This window comes from Quercus suber, unplaced genomic scaffold (genome assembly GCF_002906115.3).
Source record: "Quercus suber isolate HL8 unplaced genomic scaffold, Cork oak 2.0 scaffold_171, whole genome shotgun sequence".
Classification (NCBI taxonomy): Eukaryota; Viridiplantae; Streptophyta; class Magnoliopsida; order Fagales; family Fagaceae; genus Quercus; species Quercus suber.
The window spans coordinates 1073298-1090941 of NW_027069631.1; the positions used below are offsets into that span (position 1 = coordinate 1073298).

General features: G+C 37.8%; 1 protein-coding gene across 2 annotated transcripts; it reads right to left on the reverse strand.

Annotated features, from left to right (window-relative positions):
• Nucleotides 1–1713: 1713 nt before the first annotated feature.
• Nucleotides 1714–6582, reverse strand: LOC111983962 (formin-like protein 3). 2 transcript variants are annotated; one of them, XR_010630682.1, is made up of 6 exons: nt 5820–6582; nt 5183–5723; nt 4884–5086; nt 3528–3763; nt 2365–3287; nt 1714–1993 (listed from the first exon to the last, which is right to left on the reverse strand). XR_010630682.1 is itself a non-coding variant. In XM_024015605.2 (5 exons), the coding sequence occupies exons 1-5, from the start codon at nt 6382–6384 to the stop codon at nt 2439–2441; spliced, it is 2394 nt and encodes a 797-aa protein (XP_023871373.2). In that variant the 5' UTR covers nt 6385–6582; the 3' UTR covers nt 1714–2438. The 2 variants fall into 2 exon arrangements, 1 of the variants encoding a protein (XP_023871373.2); XM_024015605.2 differs by having other exon boundaries at nt 1714–3287.
• Nucleotides 6583–17644: the final 11062 nt, after the last annotated feature.

The window sequence follows — 17644 nt, forward strand, 5'->3', positions numbered from 1 at the left end:
AAAAATTAAAACCACAAGCCAATATGAAAAATTAATCATCATTGGCAATATGGCACATTTACAACTTTTTTTTTCCAAATAATTTATGTATTCAATTGTGTTGAATTTTTAATGATCTAATATTTTGGATTCCCTTTGGTAGTGAGAAAATAGTGTACAATTTTTTAAAAAAATCTACTTATTATCATAAAACTAGTGTGTAACATTGTGCATATGCATGAGTACATTTAAAAACAATCACAATTATATATATGTAGGGGCCTTGGGGCTCGAGGCCTCGGATCCCATTATTTGGGTATATAATGGACCTAAGACCCAAGTTGAGGACTAAAAGCGTTCGAGAAGGGGTAAACGCTTTTAAAAGGGACCATATTGACAAACGGAGAAGTCAACTTAGATCGTAACAACCCAAGGGGTTGTGCCAAGAATTAGAGCTACCTCGATTGACCGATGCCGAGGTCTGTAAAGATGGTCTGCTATCCGAAGAAATGTCACAGAAACACTTAGTCGATACGGATAAACACTATGGAAACTCAAGACATGGAAGGATCTTAAAATATTTAAAGAGAAAGCTGCTACCTCCGCATTAAATGCACTGCAGCTAACTCTTTGACCGCATTAATATGGAGGTGATACCTAAACAGTGGATTTCAGCCTTACAGCTACTACATGAAGACTTATAGAGGTGCTGATGGGACAAATATCAAGACTAACCATCTGGCATGCATGTGGAAGATAGGGATGAAAAGGAAAAAGAGTATAAAAGGAGAGAAAGGGAGCGAGAAAATGAGATCGGGAATTCAAGAGTCAAACACTTTAGCATTCAGGAACCAAATTTGTAATTGAACTTGAGAATAATATATAAGAACAGATTTCCTCGGATCTTGCCGAGGACGATTTTTCTTCAATACAAACCTTTTTCTTTTTATTCTCTTATCATCTGAACCCATTCTAGTGTTCGTTTAATTAACTAAAACCCAGTTTTCCAACCCATTTTCTATAAATTTATTGTTTTAGGCTTTTTGGGCCTAAGTCCATTCACGTAGTGGGCTAAGAGTTCAAATCTGATCCTTACAATATATATGATTTAGAATCTAATTAGATTTAGACTCTTTGGATTTTGCAACCAATAATTCACTTGTCACAAAAATTAAAAATTTTAGATGAGACACATGACACAAAATTGAATTTTAATTAAAATTCAATTTAAAATCTAATTGAATTTAGACTCTTTGATTTTTACACCTAATAATTCACTTGACACACAAATTTAAAAATTAGATGAAACACTATGGCGCAAAACTAGACTCCAATTTAGAATTTAATTGGATTTTATCTCAACTTTAGCTATTAATTAATATATATATATATATATATAATTTTTTTTTATAATGGGGGTGGGACTTTTTTGTAGAGAGAGTATGCCATTTTTGGCCTTAGGGCTAGGCCTAAATGATCTGGGCCTTGAGCCGGCTTGTTTAATTGGTCAGTATGTTGTGAGATTGAGGAATTGAGGGGAAGGTGTATGTCAACCATATGCAATGTAGTTCCTCAAAGTAGTGACAGCACAATTATAATGAAGACTTTCAACAGATTACATAATGACCAAGAAAATATATTATCCCCGGCATTTTTCCCCTTCTTTAAACAAGTTGGGTTGTATGGGAAGATAAAATCATAATAGACTATGGACTAATATATGGTTCACAAGTGTAAATGTATAAGATGGCAACAATAATGGGTATTTATATACTTTCTTCTGTACAACCAAAATCTTTTTGCTATCAGTAGAAAGGTAGATGATACAAGTCAATCCGTTCTCAGCCAATCCTATTTTCAAAAATTAAACTTTCATCAGCTGACATATAATCATTTACTGAAATACAAGAATGAAATTCAAGTTTCATATTCTGTTGTTGGATGGAATTTTGATGTGGGCTAGTTCTTCTAACCATGATGATCTGCTCATCTTGCCTCCGAGAATTCCAAGAACCTTGAATAAATGCCCAAGACAGAGAAAAAAAATTGTAAGCATAGTCACATGAATTATGGGGAAGCTCTTAATCTTCAACAAAATTTACAGTTTGTACATTTGGAGTTGTTTGAGATAAACTTCCAGCCATATTTCTATCTTGAAAACTTGTGTGTTATTAGATTGATGTGTCAGGAAAATTTTAACTAAACAACGAAGAAAGTTCAACACAATCAACCTACAGGCGGTGGGAAGGGGATTAAGAAATCCTTGCCGCCTAGTTTTGGCCATTTGCATCTCATAGGACATACTATAAAGTTGATGTAACTTAGACTCATTGACTCCGACAGTGACGCAAAATCTTTTTGAGGATTTTAACATGTACGTTATACCTTTTTTTTTTTTTTTAAACAGTAATCACAACTTGAAGTTACTTGCATGCAGCACACCAAGCATATGCAATATGCTATGGAGATAGATTCTCGTCATCTGAACTAGAGTTGTTGTCCATTCGCCGCTCCATTATTGCAGGAAATAGCCGTGGACGTATATCTGTAGACTGCCGAGATGACACCGATAGAGCCTCTTTCTTGGTAATCCTCACTCTCTTCATTCCGGCATCTCTAACCTCTTTACATGCCTTATCTAACATTCTCAAGAAATCACGTACAATTGCAAACAAGCGCAGGCCTTCATCCTTTCCTGCATTCCCATGGAAGTAATCTGCAGTACTTTTCACCAGAGCCATTATTTTCTTTTCTTCCTCCAAAAGCCCTGAAATATCAGCTTCCACAAACTCCACAAAGTTGGCTAGCACATGAGTGAATTCGCTTTCTTCATCCAGACTCTTCATCTCAGCATTTAAGAAACCTTTATTTTTTATCAATGATTGGTTGAGTTTGGATACTGTAGATGTTAAAAGATCAGCATCTATGAATGCTGCCTTTTTAACATCTTCCAGCTCATTGCTTAAACCTGAAACCACCAGAAGACCAAGCCTGCGATAGTGCTCTTCTGATTCTTCAGTGAAATCGTCTGTAAAATCATCTGTCTTCATGCTGGATAGGCTCTGGCTTTCTCTGGCTGTACGGACAGCTCGTATGCCTTCAGAACGGATAATCTCCTGAACAACGAAGTGAAGTAGTGTGGTCTTGCCATCCGTTCCCTTTACATCAGAAAGTTTCAAGAGTGTGTCAAGCTTAAATGCATGTGCACCACCTCGGTAGGTACCATCATTCATGCGGTTTCCAGTTTTGAGAACCGCTTCTAAGAGTTTTAGGAATAGCCTGCTATTTCTCAGTTTGTTACAAGCAACCTGCCATTTAAAATGAGGCATGGTTATATAATTATGAACATCTGAGACTGTTTTCTAAAGCAATAGAAGATCTGGCACATTAAAGCAACATTCCACATAACTTTTTAGCATATTAACTAAGAGAATGCCATAGTCCCCAATCCTGTACCTATGTATGTATACTAAATAGGAAATATTATATCAGAAATATAGCAATATAAAATTAAGTGTGAGACACAATTCCTATCTCTAGGGTCTCACCTCTAGAGTTGCCAAGGATTCTTTAATGTTAGAGACCTCCTCCCGAAGGGAACTCATGAATAGAAGTGACTCTAGTCGTTTAAATGCAAATGGGATGTCAACGAAGATTTTGAGGAATTGCTCTGCAGGGCCAAGTCGAGAAATATCACCACTATATAGCCTGAGCTTCAGTTCCTCTTCTGTTGACGGTGCCATCTTCAACAAAGTTTGGAGAAGCTCAACAGGAAGCTCATTACCTGATTCAATTAAATACTTATATGTTTTTGATGACTTCAAAAACCCAACAGTTAAGCATTTACTAAACAACTTTGGCTAGGTGGATATGAAACAAGGCATTGACTGTCATATAGGAGAGCACACATAATAGCAAGTAAAACAAATAATTCATTGCTTCTTTGGGGTAGGTTTACACAAGTTTTAATTATGTACAGGCTGTTTATCCTTATTTTCTTTAACATATTATGCTCACTTGTCATTACACAAGCATAGTAATAAGGATGAATGGCCAGCAGACAACATGCTTGAATCACCCATGAAGGAGAACTTCGTCTGAATCCCCCTCACCCCAGTTGATGTCAGCAAAAAAATAAAATACTTGAATCATCCACAATAGTTTTCTTACAAAACTTGCTTCTTTCATCTGGCAGAATAATAACAATCAATGCTTTGTACGCTGTTCCTTACGAATAATTTTTCACACTGCAAGCTAACAAGAATTATTAACTAATTATGAAAAAATGATGTTAAAAATATGATATAGGGTTATTAATAATTAGCTATGAAGAAAATTCAAACTCAACCTAGCAATTCTGTATCAACTTCTGGAGTTCCTAACTGGTCCAGCAGATAACACTCATCTCAATTGGTTCAAATCTAAACTTAGACGAAGTTTCAAGACTTCTTTTTGTCTTTTTTTTCTTTTTCATTTTTTCTATCATTACAAATCTTGAAATTTCAGATGTAAATCCAACACGACATAATTATTTATTTGCTTCTCATAGCACACGTTTTATTACCAAGCAGCATCAACTATTTCCTTAAACACAGCAGTTTCTTGTGGGTCCAATTATGGGGAAGCTCTTCACTGATGAAGTTAGAATATACCCTTGAGCTGAAGCACATAACATATAAAATGAAAAGGTTTGAATACAAAAAGATTGATTTGGAATTTAAGAGTGGATATTAAGGAAAAACTCTCCACGTGTAAGGAATAAAGAGCACACCATATAATTGAACTGTACTCAATTCATATTTGATAGTTGAAGAAGTTTCTTAATGTATTTTTTCCCTACGCTGAGGAACTTCAAGAGAGAGAGAGAGAGAGAGAGAGAGAGAGAGAGAGGGAGGGAGAGAAACCTTCTTGAAGAGCGTCAATGACTTCTTCTGTTGTCACATTCAGGGCTCGTACAAGAATTGATAAATTTTGTGCCTTCTTAGCATCAATAATCTGAACATACTGGATTGACGGTTCAAGGGACGCTAACTCTCTCTTGCGGTCAATTTTATTTTTATCCATGTTGTTATAACCAAATAGAGACTCTATCATCTCCTCATTGAACCTGAAAAATTGTAATGAATTCAGAGGTTAAAACGACTGATTCGACTTTTGCTTATTCATGGAATTTGAAGTTATATAGATAGAGGTATATCCTTACTGAAATGATCCAGAATTGATCTCATGCCAAACCATTGATTGATCAGGGTTGGCAAGAACCTTATCCCAGAAGAATGGCTTTAACTTGGTTTTTGGGGCTCCAGATTCACCATCAAGATCACCTCCCTCGCTAGAATCATTACTTCCTCGATGATTTAGTCCAAAAGGTGAAGGTTGATATTTCCCAGGCATTGCTTTTGGTGGAGCAGGTGGGGGGCGAGCAACTTTAGGTGGTGGTGGGGGTTTAGGAGCAGAAGGAGCAATAGGAGGAGGAGGAGGAGGAGGAGGAGGAGGAAGTGGTGGTGGTGGTGATGGTGGACTTGGTGGAGCAAGAGACATAGTAACTGATCTTCCAGGAGGAGGCTTTAATTGAAGAAATGGAACTGACCCTGTACCTTCTGATGATAATGCCCCAGCCAGTGTGGAATCATTGGTTCCATGCTTCATGGACATGTTGGTAAGGAAAGAAGGATTCACTCCACTATTAATACTGAAATCTTTGTTACTTGAATTTCCTATACTAACAGACTTTTGAGAAGAACCTGAAAGATTAAACTTATACACATCATCAGAACATGCACTACTATAATGGAAGATAATAATGAGTCAATGATAAATAAAAACTGACAAAAGAATACCAGCTGAGAAATCACTCATTCTTAAGTTGAGAAGTGGCCTCTCATCTCTTTGTCCCTCTTTAGGTCCAATTTTGTTGCTTCCACCCTTAAGACAGCAAATGAGGAGCAGTGCAAGAAGGGCAAGGACTCCTACTGCAATTGCAGCAGCAACCACAATTGTTTTCATCTGATAGCTATCCTTTTTTGGTGAATTTTGTGGAACAACAGAGTGATGTGGTGGCAAATGTTTAGGACGTGGAGGAGGTGAGCTGATCACATTAAGTGAAGGAGCTGGCGCTTCAGGGACCTGAACAGGGGGATTTGGATTTGGAGATGAAGAACTGGAAGGTGCTAGATTAGATGGTGCTGGACCATAATTAGGTGATTCTGCTTCTGTTGTGCTAGGAGCTGGAGCTGGGCTTGTTGCTATCTGTCCAGGTGACTGACTAACCAGATGTCTTCTGGGGGCATTTGGCAAACTGAAAAGCAACTCAGCACACTTGATGAACCTATTCTTTAAGCTATCTTCATCAGGATGAAACAGAAAACTTTTTCTTCTTAAGCAATCCAAAACTAGTTGTCTCATATGGGGAGGTAGAACCCTTATGGCTTTGTCTATTTTTCTTTTTGGCAGCAATCTTGATTTTGTATTCCTGATTGCTTCCTGTAGGATGTTCAAGTCAAAATCTTCAAGAAGATCCTTCCTGTCTATCAATTCTTTCCTGCAATGGATCCATACCTGCTCCACCTGTAGTCAGAATATTGCATCAAATATCTCTGTAAATCATTCAAACCTAATTCTAAAAAATTGATATTTTCTGAGTTCAGTGTGAGAACTATAAAATTTCCATTACTTCCCTTAATTGCTGTTGCATACCTCGAATAACTAGAACCCTTACTTGTATCAAGGAAGCTATCCAAGAAAAGATGATGCAACAAGTGAGGTTTTCTAGTACATACACGTACATTAAGAAGAATGCACTTGTGTAAAGATTATGGAAAGTAAAATCATTTATCTACATAGCTAAATCAGTTTGAAAACTGTAGTTACTATAGATCTGCCATTCTAGATGACTAGATCTAGTATTCAGTCTTTTGGATTGGCATCTATTCTCTATTGCTGTATCTCAACTATCACAAGTGCTTAGATGAGATTGAACCCGTTTCATACACTTAAACTGCTTTTTAAAACACCAGAACAAGTAAAACGGCTAGCAAAGAGCAGGTCCTTGAACTTGTTGTAGGGTCAACCTATAAATACAGCCTAAAAGCCAAAAACATTTGAAGCTCCAATGTGCTGTTACTTGCAAATTGATTTTCCCAGGTATTTGCAAACAGAATATCTAAAAATATTCGTAGTTTTGGTCATCATAACATTTGCTTCCAATGTCACATGTAGAAGGAAGAGACAAATTAACTGTTAGTACAATTGGTGAGCTAGCTAATCTTCCAAATATGAAAGAGTGTTTATTGCTTTCAGCAGAAAATAATGGCAAAAAAAAAGTGCAGAAAGTTGCATAGTTTCATTTGAAGGAGCAAGAATGTATCATTCACAGACATACCCTCATTGCTCTCTCACCTGCTCATTTGACTAAATAGTATATCCATTCAAAACAATGAAAAACGAGACAGAAAGCAAGACATTTGCGTGGACCTAATTTTAGAAAATCAGTCTTCCTCTCTACCACTGCCAAAGGATATCTTTGTGATGAACAAAAATCCATTGTCGCATTAGGAGTTTTCCACTTTATACTTTACTAACTACAAACTACAGTATCCCATTGGGACACAGGAATTTTTTTTTTTTTTCTCTTTGTGACATCATTTCTTAGTCATTAAGCTGGAAATATTTTTGAAAGCTCAAATACTCTATTAAGTATATTTATCTAAATCCCTCTTTCACTATTGAGAATTCAAAAGGTTGGATTAGAGTTCTCCAAAGTTGTCATAGGATGGAAGGCCAGAATTGACATGGCCTTATGCTAAACTGAATTCAATTAAATATTTTCTCTTGAACTTTTTGTCACCTTTGATTTAATTTAGACCCAATTTGATCCAATAATATTACAAACTTAATATTTACAGACTCAACTAAATTCTTAAGAGAGTGAGCATCAAGAATCAACAAGCATTATAGTCAAATTCTCTTCATATCAGAAACCATAAAACTCAGGAAACTGGCATTATTACTTCTTTGACAATTCCCACAAACCGAAGCAGAGTCATAAGGCAACCAATTGCAAACTACCATCCTAATACCAGAACTGCAAAATGGGTTTAAATCTGAAAAACCATAATTGCTACTAATAATTCAAACACAGCAAAAAAAAAACCAAAAAAAAAAAAAAAAAAAAAAAGCTTTGAAAATTACCCCCCTCACCCCATGTTTTTTTTTTTTTTTTTTTTTTGGTTCCTTTCATGTTTATTTCAACAACCAAAGTAAAATTAAAGAACTTCAACACAACCAAACAGTGTTACAATTGTGGGTTCAAGTTAGTTAAACCAGTAAAGTCTCTTGTCCTTGCATAAGAGACTTGGATTCAAATCTCATCTACATCAAAAACCAATTGGTATCTTGGACTGATAACAATCATCATGGAATGAATGTCGTAGGTTCAAATCCTATTATCAATCAAAAAACAGCACTTCAATTAATTTCCAAAATCGTTGACAAAATACAACGAAATTAAAGCCTTTACAAACTTCACTTCCAACTAACTTTTCCATATTAGTTTAACGGAAAACATGAGTTCGGAAACGCAAACTCAATTTCCTTTTATGTTCTCTTTCTTCAGTTTTTTCATAGCCAAACAGAGACTTGGAACTTTCCTCTCTAATAAAAAGAAAAAGACAAAGAGAAAATACCCATATCAGAGAAAACGTAAAAAGCAGGAAAAGGAAGAAGAGTAAGTATAAAGAAGCTTGCCATTATTGCTCTGGTTGTCGGTATCTCGACCTTCACAACAGACCCTAAAGCTTCTGTTGGTGTAGTAGTATCTTGAATTCCTAGATATAGAAGAAGCAAACCTCAGGACCCTTTTCCTGGAATCCGATTCCCGGAAAACCCAGCTGGATATTCCCGGATGGGAAGCGGAAATCGAAGTGAAAGTGGGTTTCAGAAGCTGTAGAGAGGCCATTTGAAAAATAAAAATAAAAAAAATAAAAATTGTGGCAGAGACAGTGAAAGTGAGAGAGAAATTTATAAGCGAAATTTCATTAAGAGTGTGTGTGATATTTGTGAAGTAATATTGTTAAAAAATGGAAATGGGATTGAGAGGAAAAGCAGAGCAAAGCAAATATGTCTCTATAGATAGAGGGTACAGAAGAAGAAGAAGCAAGAAACATGGAGAGAAAGAGGCGCGGAGTTGGCTTATTTTAGTGTCGGAGTTGTGTTCGTGGCTAACGTGCACGTGTAGTGGAGATTCGTTCGTGGCTACAAGTTGCGGTTGGATTTTACTTAAAGAGTGTGTGTTTAGAATAGCGGTGACGTCGAGCAAGAAGCAAAGTTGTCAATTCCGTCCCGTTCTCGCTCTTCGGGTTAATTATCTACGAAGCATCTATATTCCAAATTGACTTATATTTTGATTCATTCCATCTAATTTGATATGTTATATTAGATTCCGGTTGGAATGTGAATAAATCATTAACTTATTATTATTATTTTCTTCAATGTTCTTGTTGTGTGAGTTTATTAACTATGAATCATTGATATTTCATCCCGGATCTAAATTTTGATCTAATTTATCTATTTCGGTCTATTTATTAAATTTCAGATGATATTGAGATTTTGACCAATATGTGAATAAATCACTAACTTCTGATATTCCATCTTTAACCTAAATTTTGATTTATTTTATCCATTTCAATCTATTCCATTAAATTTCGATCAATATTATGATTCCAACCAATATGTAAATAAATCACTAACTTTTTTTTTTCTCTTTCCTTCTTATTCTCCTTGTTCCAATCAATTAACCATGAATCACCCATATTCCATCTTGATCAAAATTTCGACTCATCTATCTAATTTGGTATGTTTTATTATATTCTGGTTGGTGTGGGTAATGGTCGTTATGCGAATTAATCACTAACTTATTTTTGTATTTCTTTCATGTTTTCATTGTTTTGATTTATTAACTGCAAATCACCAATATTCCATCTCTAACCTAAATTTCGATCTATTCCAATCCATTTCCGTGTATTCCATTAAATTTCGATCCATATTGTGATCAACCAATATATAAATAAATCACTAAATTATGTTTTCTTGAATTCCTAGAAGTTGAAGAAGAAAACCTGAGAACCCTTTTCTTGGCATCTGATTCCTAAAAAACCTAGCTACATTTTCTAGGATGAGAAGTGGAAATCGAAGTGAAAGTGAGTTTTAGAAGTTGTAGAAAGGCCATTTGGAAAATTTTGGCTGTGACAGTGAAAGTAATAGAGAAATTAAAAGAGATATTTCATTTATATGTGTGGAATAATATTATAAAGTGGAAATGGGTTTGAGAGGAAAAGAAAAGCATAGCAAAGCAAATGTGTCTCCATATATATATATATATATATATATCATTTTTATTATGAAGGAGAGTAAAGAAGAAGAAGAAGCAAGAAATAGCGAGAAGCGTGCAGTTGCCATATGTTAGTGTCGGAGTATTGTTATTGGCTAACGTGCACATGGAGTTTCATTTGCAGCTACAAGTTGAAGTTAGAGTTTATTTAAGAGTGTGTGTTTAGGAATTAGGATGTTGGTGACATCGTACAAGGGGCAAAGTGATCAATTCTGTCTCGCTCTCGCTCTTTTGGTAATTAACTATGAATCATATATATTCCATCATGACCTAAATTTTGATCCATTCTATCCATTTTGGTATGTTCTATTAGATTCTAGTCGGTATGTGAATAAATCACTAACTTATTTATTATTTCCATAATGTTCTTGTTGTTTTGGTTTATTAACTATGAATCATTGATATTTCATCATTGACCTAAGTTTCTATATTTTATCAATTTTGGTCTATTCCATTAAATTTTGGCTAATATTGTGATTCTAACCGGTATGTGAATAAATCACTAACTTTTTTTTCTCTCCATCTTGTTCTTGTTGTTCCAATTTATTAACTACAAATCACTTATATTTCATCTTTGTCTTAAATTTTGATCTATTTTGTCTATTTCAATCTATTCCATTAAAATTTTGGTAGATGTTGTGATTCCAACTAGTATGTGAATAAATCACTAACTTTTTCTTTCTTTCTTTCTCATGCTCCCTATTCTAGTCAATTAACTATGAATCAATCATATTTCATCTCAACCTAAATTTTGACCCAATCTATCTATTTTAGTAGGTTTTATTAGATTCCAATTGGTTTTGTGATTCTAATTGGTATGTGAATAAATCACTAACTTTTTTTTTTTCTTTCCCTCTTGTTCTTGCTGTTCTGATTATCAACTATGAATCATCGATATTCCATCTCTAACTTAAATTTGGATCTATTTTATCTATTTTGGTCTATTCTATTATATTTCAGTTGATATTGTGATTCCAAATAGTTTGTGAATAAAAAACTAACTTATTTTTGCTTTCCTTCATGTTCTTGTTGATTTGGTTTATTAACTACAAATCACCGATATTCCATCGTTGACCTAAATTTTGATCTATTTTATCAATTTCGATCTATTCCATTAAATTTCAGTCAATATTGTGATTCCAACCAGTATATGAATAAACACTAACATATTTTTTTTTTCTTTCCTTTGTTGTTCTCCCTATCCCAATCAATTAACTACAAATCACCCATATTCCATCTCGACCTAAATTTCAATTCATTGTATCCATTTTGGCATATTTTATTAGATTCTGGTAGATGTTATGATTCTGATTGGTATGTGAATAAATCACTGTACCATAACTAGGGTCACTTTTTTTGTTCCCTTCATGTTCTTGTTGTTCCAACTTATTAACTACGAATCACCAAAATTCCATCTCCAACATAAATTTCAATCGATTTTATCCATTTTGGTCTATTCAATTAAATTTTGGTCGATATTGTAATTTTGACCAGTGTCTAAATAAACCACTGTGCACACAAAATTCATAAAAGATGAATTACACGATCACGAAATGGTGTAACAAATAATCAATTTGTATTTGATTTGTATATATGTGAGTACAATCCTCTGTATGAATCTTTACAATGAAAGAATACAATAAATTCCTCTGATTCGATCTCCAAGAAACGTTACGATCCTAATGGGCTATAAAGCTTGATCTTGAATCGTGCTTTGATGTCTCCAAGTTGAATGAATAGTTGAATGTGCTTGATTTGATGCGAGGGCCGTTGGCTTGATCTCAAACTAGATTAAAGGAGAATCTCCACTTTGACTTGAAGAAGTAGGGATAGGCCTTGATGAACAATGGAATTCTTGTGAACTTTAGAGATGACTCTCTATTTTGGCAGAGTGTCAGAAGTGTTTTCTCTCTAAGTGTTCTCCCTTTTCTCATATGAGAAGCCTCTATTTATAGGCACCTCAATAGTATTTAATTTGAAATTTTCTCTCAGCATTTATTGAGAGTTGAATTATGAATTTAATTTGGCATTTCATTTAATAAGAACTTTCCATATAGGTTTTTTCTTCTAACGCTGCCATATGGCTTTCTTCATTTGATGTTGCCATGTGGCTTGATTTCATTCGCTGATCGTCCACATCATCAATTAGAGATTGATTTGATCACAAATATTTTATCATAAACAATCAGACGGTTGTGAATACATCATGAAATTTTGATGTCTACAACCACTAACATATTTTTTTTTCTTTCCTTCTTGTTCTCCCTGTTCTGATCAATTAACTACAAATCACATATATTCTAGTCGATTATGATTTTCACTAATTTTCAATTAATATTATAATTCCGACTTGTAGATGAACCAATCGTTAACTTTTTATTTCTATCCTTTTTCCCCTACTTGTTATGCAATAATAATGTTAACACATTTATACTCTATCAAATTAAGTCTTTATATATTTCATAAAAATAAAATAAAATTATTGATAAATATAAAGAAAAACACACAACAAATAATGAATTTGTAAGTACAAATAAAAAAAAAATAAAAAATAAAAACTTCTAAGTGTGTTTTTATTTTTGAAAGGTGTGCATTATGTCTCATTAATCAATATTTAAATTGTCTCACATTGCTAAAGAAAGTATGTTGTATATTATATACCTTATCCCACTATTTCTTAAAAGTTGTTCTAACTTTTGAGTGAAGTTTGTAATTTGCCTTTATGTTAGAACATCATTTTCTATTTCTTTTGTGTGTGTTTGTTTGTTTAAAAAAAAAAAAAGACTTTTTTGTTAAAAAATAAAATAAAATAAAATAACTTAATTGTTTCCTTAGGCAGAACTCTAATTCAATTATAATTCATTAGGAAATAGCTAAACTAATTATAAATATAATTTATTTAGTGTTTAAGTTGTATTATTGTAATTAAATAGTGAATTCTATTTGGATTTTAAATGATAAGTAATAAAAATCAAATGTATACAAAGATACAAACATATTTTGTTCTAATGCTATCCGTGAGATTCATATAACTATACATTATCTATTTTGGTCAAATTCACGTTAATTATTAATTATTTACGAACCTTCAAGCAAAGGAAGGGTTAATTGCTGAACACACACTACTACAACTTCTCCTAACAAAACAAAGAAAACTCATCACAAATTGGAAAACTACAAAACAGAGCACACAATTACACATGTATGCAACATCATTTTGACCTATGAAAGGGAGAAAATACACTAGAATGTCTTATATGGTCCGCAGACGTCCGGATGCGCGAGCCCGTCATTTGCACGGGCCTCCAATGGACGAATCTCATGTGAACGGGCCGGATGTGGACGGAGTGAAGGAAGGTGTGCTGATTGTCCATGGGCCTGTTGGACCCATCATGGGGGATATTTTGGCCCACTCTCATAAGGGCCCAAATAGAGTCCTTGCGCTAGTAGGACTCCGAAAATCTTACATATTTGGTAAAGATCTTCCTTATAAGGAGGGGATTTGTTCATCACGTTTAGGATTCTACAAGGAGAGTCCTATAAGGAAAAGACTTCCGCGCCAAGAAAGGGATGTCAACCTTATGCTACTATAAAAGCCCCAATACCCTCACAAACCAAGGTACGTATAATTTAACCCTCTCTAGCACTCTAGAGTTGTGAGAATACTTTCTGACTTAACCTTCGGAGGGTGTTTGGCTGGCACCACACCAGTGCCCTTCGATAGGTTTTCTCCTTTATTTCGTGCAGGTTAACATACAAGCGAAAAGAGCATTGTGCGACTCATTAGTGAATTTCCTCGATTCATCAGTTGGCGCCGTCTGTGGGAAAGTTGTAAGAAGAAAGCGGTCGGACGTTGCTTCATCCCTGAGACAGAAGAGTTGCATGGTGCTCACTCGCTCGATGGCAATAACCAACGACATCCAAGGAGAGGGACTACCCACGACCGCACTCGAAAGACAGGTTCGGACCCTCACTGCGGCCGTGGAGCGTCTCACCAAACAAAATCATGACCTGGAAGAACAGCTGCGTCAAAGAAACACAGCACCCCACAACCAGAGGGAGGATCAGGAAGGCACAAGCGCCATGCAAAGAGAATGAGAAGGGCCTGAAGGGAGTAACGCCCCAAGCAGGCCAGAACGACAGAACATGAGCCTCCCATCCCTCACGGATGCGACGACTCCGCCTATGTTCGCAGAGATGCAGGCGATGAAGGAACAGATGGAGGTCATAATGAACGCCCTAAAGGGGCGAGTGTCCAGCGATCTGGATGACCTGGTGAACTGGACCGACTCTCCATTCACTGACCCCGTCAATTCCTTCCCCCTTCCACACAAGTTCCGAATGCCGCAAATAGAGAGCTATGATGGGGTCAAGGATCCCCTAGACCACTTGGAGACATTCAAGACCTTGATGCATCTACAAGGGGTGCCGAACGAAATCATGTGTAGGGCCTTCCCAACCACGCTGAAGGGTCCCGCGAGGATTTGGTTCAGTCGGCTGACACCGAACTCCATCAGCACTTTCAAAGAACTAAGCGCTCAGTTCACCTCGCACTTCATAGGGGGACACAGGTACAAGAAGTCCACAGCGTGTTTGATGAGCATCAGGCAGAGAGAAGACGAGACGCTAAGATCCTACATAACCTGCTTCAATAAGGAAGCACTCTCAATTGATGAAGCCGACGACAAGATACTGGTGGCAGCTTTCACGAACGGATTGCGGAAGGGCAAGTTTTTGTTCTCACTATACAAAAACGACCCCAAAACTATGTCAGAAGTACTCTACAGGGCCACCAAGTACATGAACGCGGAAGATGTGCTACTGGCACGGGAGGAAAGGCCCAGGAAGAGGGAACGCCAGGTGGACATGCGCCAGGACCAAGGACAGAAAAGACCAAGGACAGGAGACAGAAGGGACAAAAGACGCCCTAAGCCCCCGAGCGGGAGGTTCACAAGTTTCACCCCCCTGAACGCCCCGATTGACCAAGTCTTGATGCAAATCAAAGACGAGGAGACACTAACATTCCCGGGAAAACTAAAGAGCGACCCAAGCAAACGGCCGCGAGACAAATATTGTTGTTTCCACCGAGATCATGGCCACGACACGGCCAATTGCTACGACCTAAAGCAGCAGATTGAAGCCCTCATTAGACAAGGGAAGTTGCAGAAGTTCGTCAGCAAAGAGAAAACGGATCATAATCGCCAAGAGCCGGCCCCCCGACGGGATAACGAGCGTCCAAGACCCCCCATCGGAGACATAAGGATGATAGTGGGAGGAACCGCGTCTACCGGTTCTTCCAAAAAAGCTCGAAAGACGTACCTCAGATTGGTCCACAACGTCCACCTAACGGGCTCGAGGCCTAATACCACACGGGTGGAGAGCCCTATTATAGGATTCACCGAAGAAGACGCAAGGAGACTCCATCATCCACATGACGATGCGCTGGTCGTCAGTATACGTGTGGGGGACTACAACGTCCACCGAGTACTAATCGACAACGGCAGCTCAGCAGACATTCTATACTATCCAGCATTCCAGCAAATGGGGATAGACAGAGCACGATTGATGCCGGCGAGCGCTCTACTTGTCGGCTTCAGAGGGACCAGGGTATTCCCAATAGGTTCCATCACACTACCGGTAACGGTGGGTGATTACCCACTAGAACTCACTAGGAATGTAATATTCCTCGTGGTAGACTGCTCCTCCGCTTACAATGGTATTCTCGGACGACCCACACTTAACTTATGGAAAGCAGCGACATCCACATACCACCTAATGATCAAATTCCCAACGGACAACGGGATTGGGGAATTACGGGGGGAATCAGGCAACCGCCCGAGAGTGCTACATTGCCATGCTAGAAATGGAAGATCACCATCAGGCAATGTGCATAGAAGAACAGTGGACGGTCGCAGAACCGGTTGAAGAGCTGGAGGTAGTAACACTCAACGAGTCCAAACCGGAGCGAACAACCAGAATGGGAACATTGGCCTACCAGCCTGTGCGCCAGGCGCTCATAACATTCCTCAGGAGGAACCAAGACATCTTCGCATGGAATCATGAAGACATGCTCGGGATCGACCCCTCTGTTATAGTCCACAAGCTGAACGTGAACCCTTCAACCCCACCAGTCCGGCAGAAAAAGCGAGTGTTCGCTCCTGAACGGGACAGAGCAACTGCACAAGAGGTCGGAAAACTACTCGAAGCAGGTTTTATCAAGGAAGTATATTACCCAGAATGGTTGGCGAACATGGTCATGGTCAAGAAAGCTAGTGGAAAGTGGCAGATGTGCGTCAACTTCACGGACCTTAACAAAGCATGCCCAAAGGATAGCTAACCCCTCCCGCGGATAGATGCACTGGTCGACTCCACGGCTAGACACCAGCTCCTAAGTTTTATGGATGCCTTCTCGGGTTATAACCAGATCAAAATGGAGGAACCCGATCAGGAGAAAACATCCTTCGTCACCAGCCAAGGCCTCTTTTTCTATAAGGTGATGCCGTTCGGACTCAAGAACGCCGGGGCAACATACCAAAGATTAATGGACAAGATGTTCGCACACCAGATTGGGAGAAACGTACAGATCTACGTTGACGACATGCTGGTCAAGAGCCCGTTCGAAAAAGATCATCTAAGCGACCTCTAGGAGACATTCGATACCCTACGATCATACAACATGAAGCTGAATCCGGACAAGTGTGTATTCGGGGTGACGGCTAGAAAATTCTTGGGTTTTATGGTGTCCCAAAGAGGAATAGAGATCAATCCAGAGAAAATAAGGGCCATCATGGAGCTTGAACCACCAAGGACAGCAAAGGACGTACAGAGCTTGAACGGCAGAGTTGCTGCCTTGAACAGGTTCGTCTCAAAAGCAACGGATAGGTGCCTACCGTTCTTCCGCATCCTAAAGAAATCATTCGAGTGGACGGAGGAGTGCCAGAAGGCATTTGAAGATCTGAAGAAATACCTTGCCTCGCCACCCTTGCTCAGCCCATCCAAACCAGGGGAAGACCTCTACTTATACCTAGCCGCTTCGCAGGCGGCAGTAAGCGCGGCCCTAATAAGGGAAGAAGAAGGGACGCAGCGACCTGTCTATTTCGTAAGCAGGGGGTTCCGGAGGGCTGAAGAAAGGTACCCCCATATGGAAAAGCTCGCCTTCGCGCTGATAACCGCAGCTCGAAAACTGAAACCATACTTCCAAGCCCACAGCATCATCGTCCTAACAAATCAGCCCCTAAAAAGGGCAATGAGCAGCCCCGAAGCAGCCGGACGAATGGC

Bases quoted from the DNA above. Each gene is read 5' to 3' on its own strand.
- LOC111983962 (XM_024015605.2), bottom strand. From the start codon at position 6,384: ATGAGACAACTAGTTTTGGATTGCTTAAGAAGAAAAAGTTTTCTGTTT. The intron at 5,724-5,819 runs GTATTCTTTTGT...TTAATCTTTCAG, and splicing joins AATGAGTGATTTCTCAGCTG to GTTCTTCTCAAAAGTCTGTT. The intron at 3,288-3,527 runs GTGAGACCCTAG...TTTAAATGGCAG, and splicing joins AATCCTTGGCAACTCTAGAG to GTTGCTTGTAACAAACTGAG.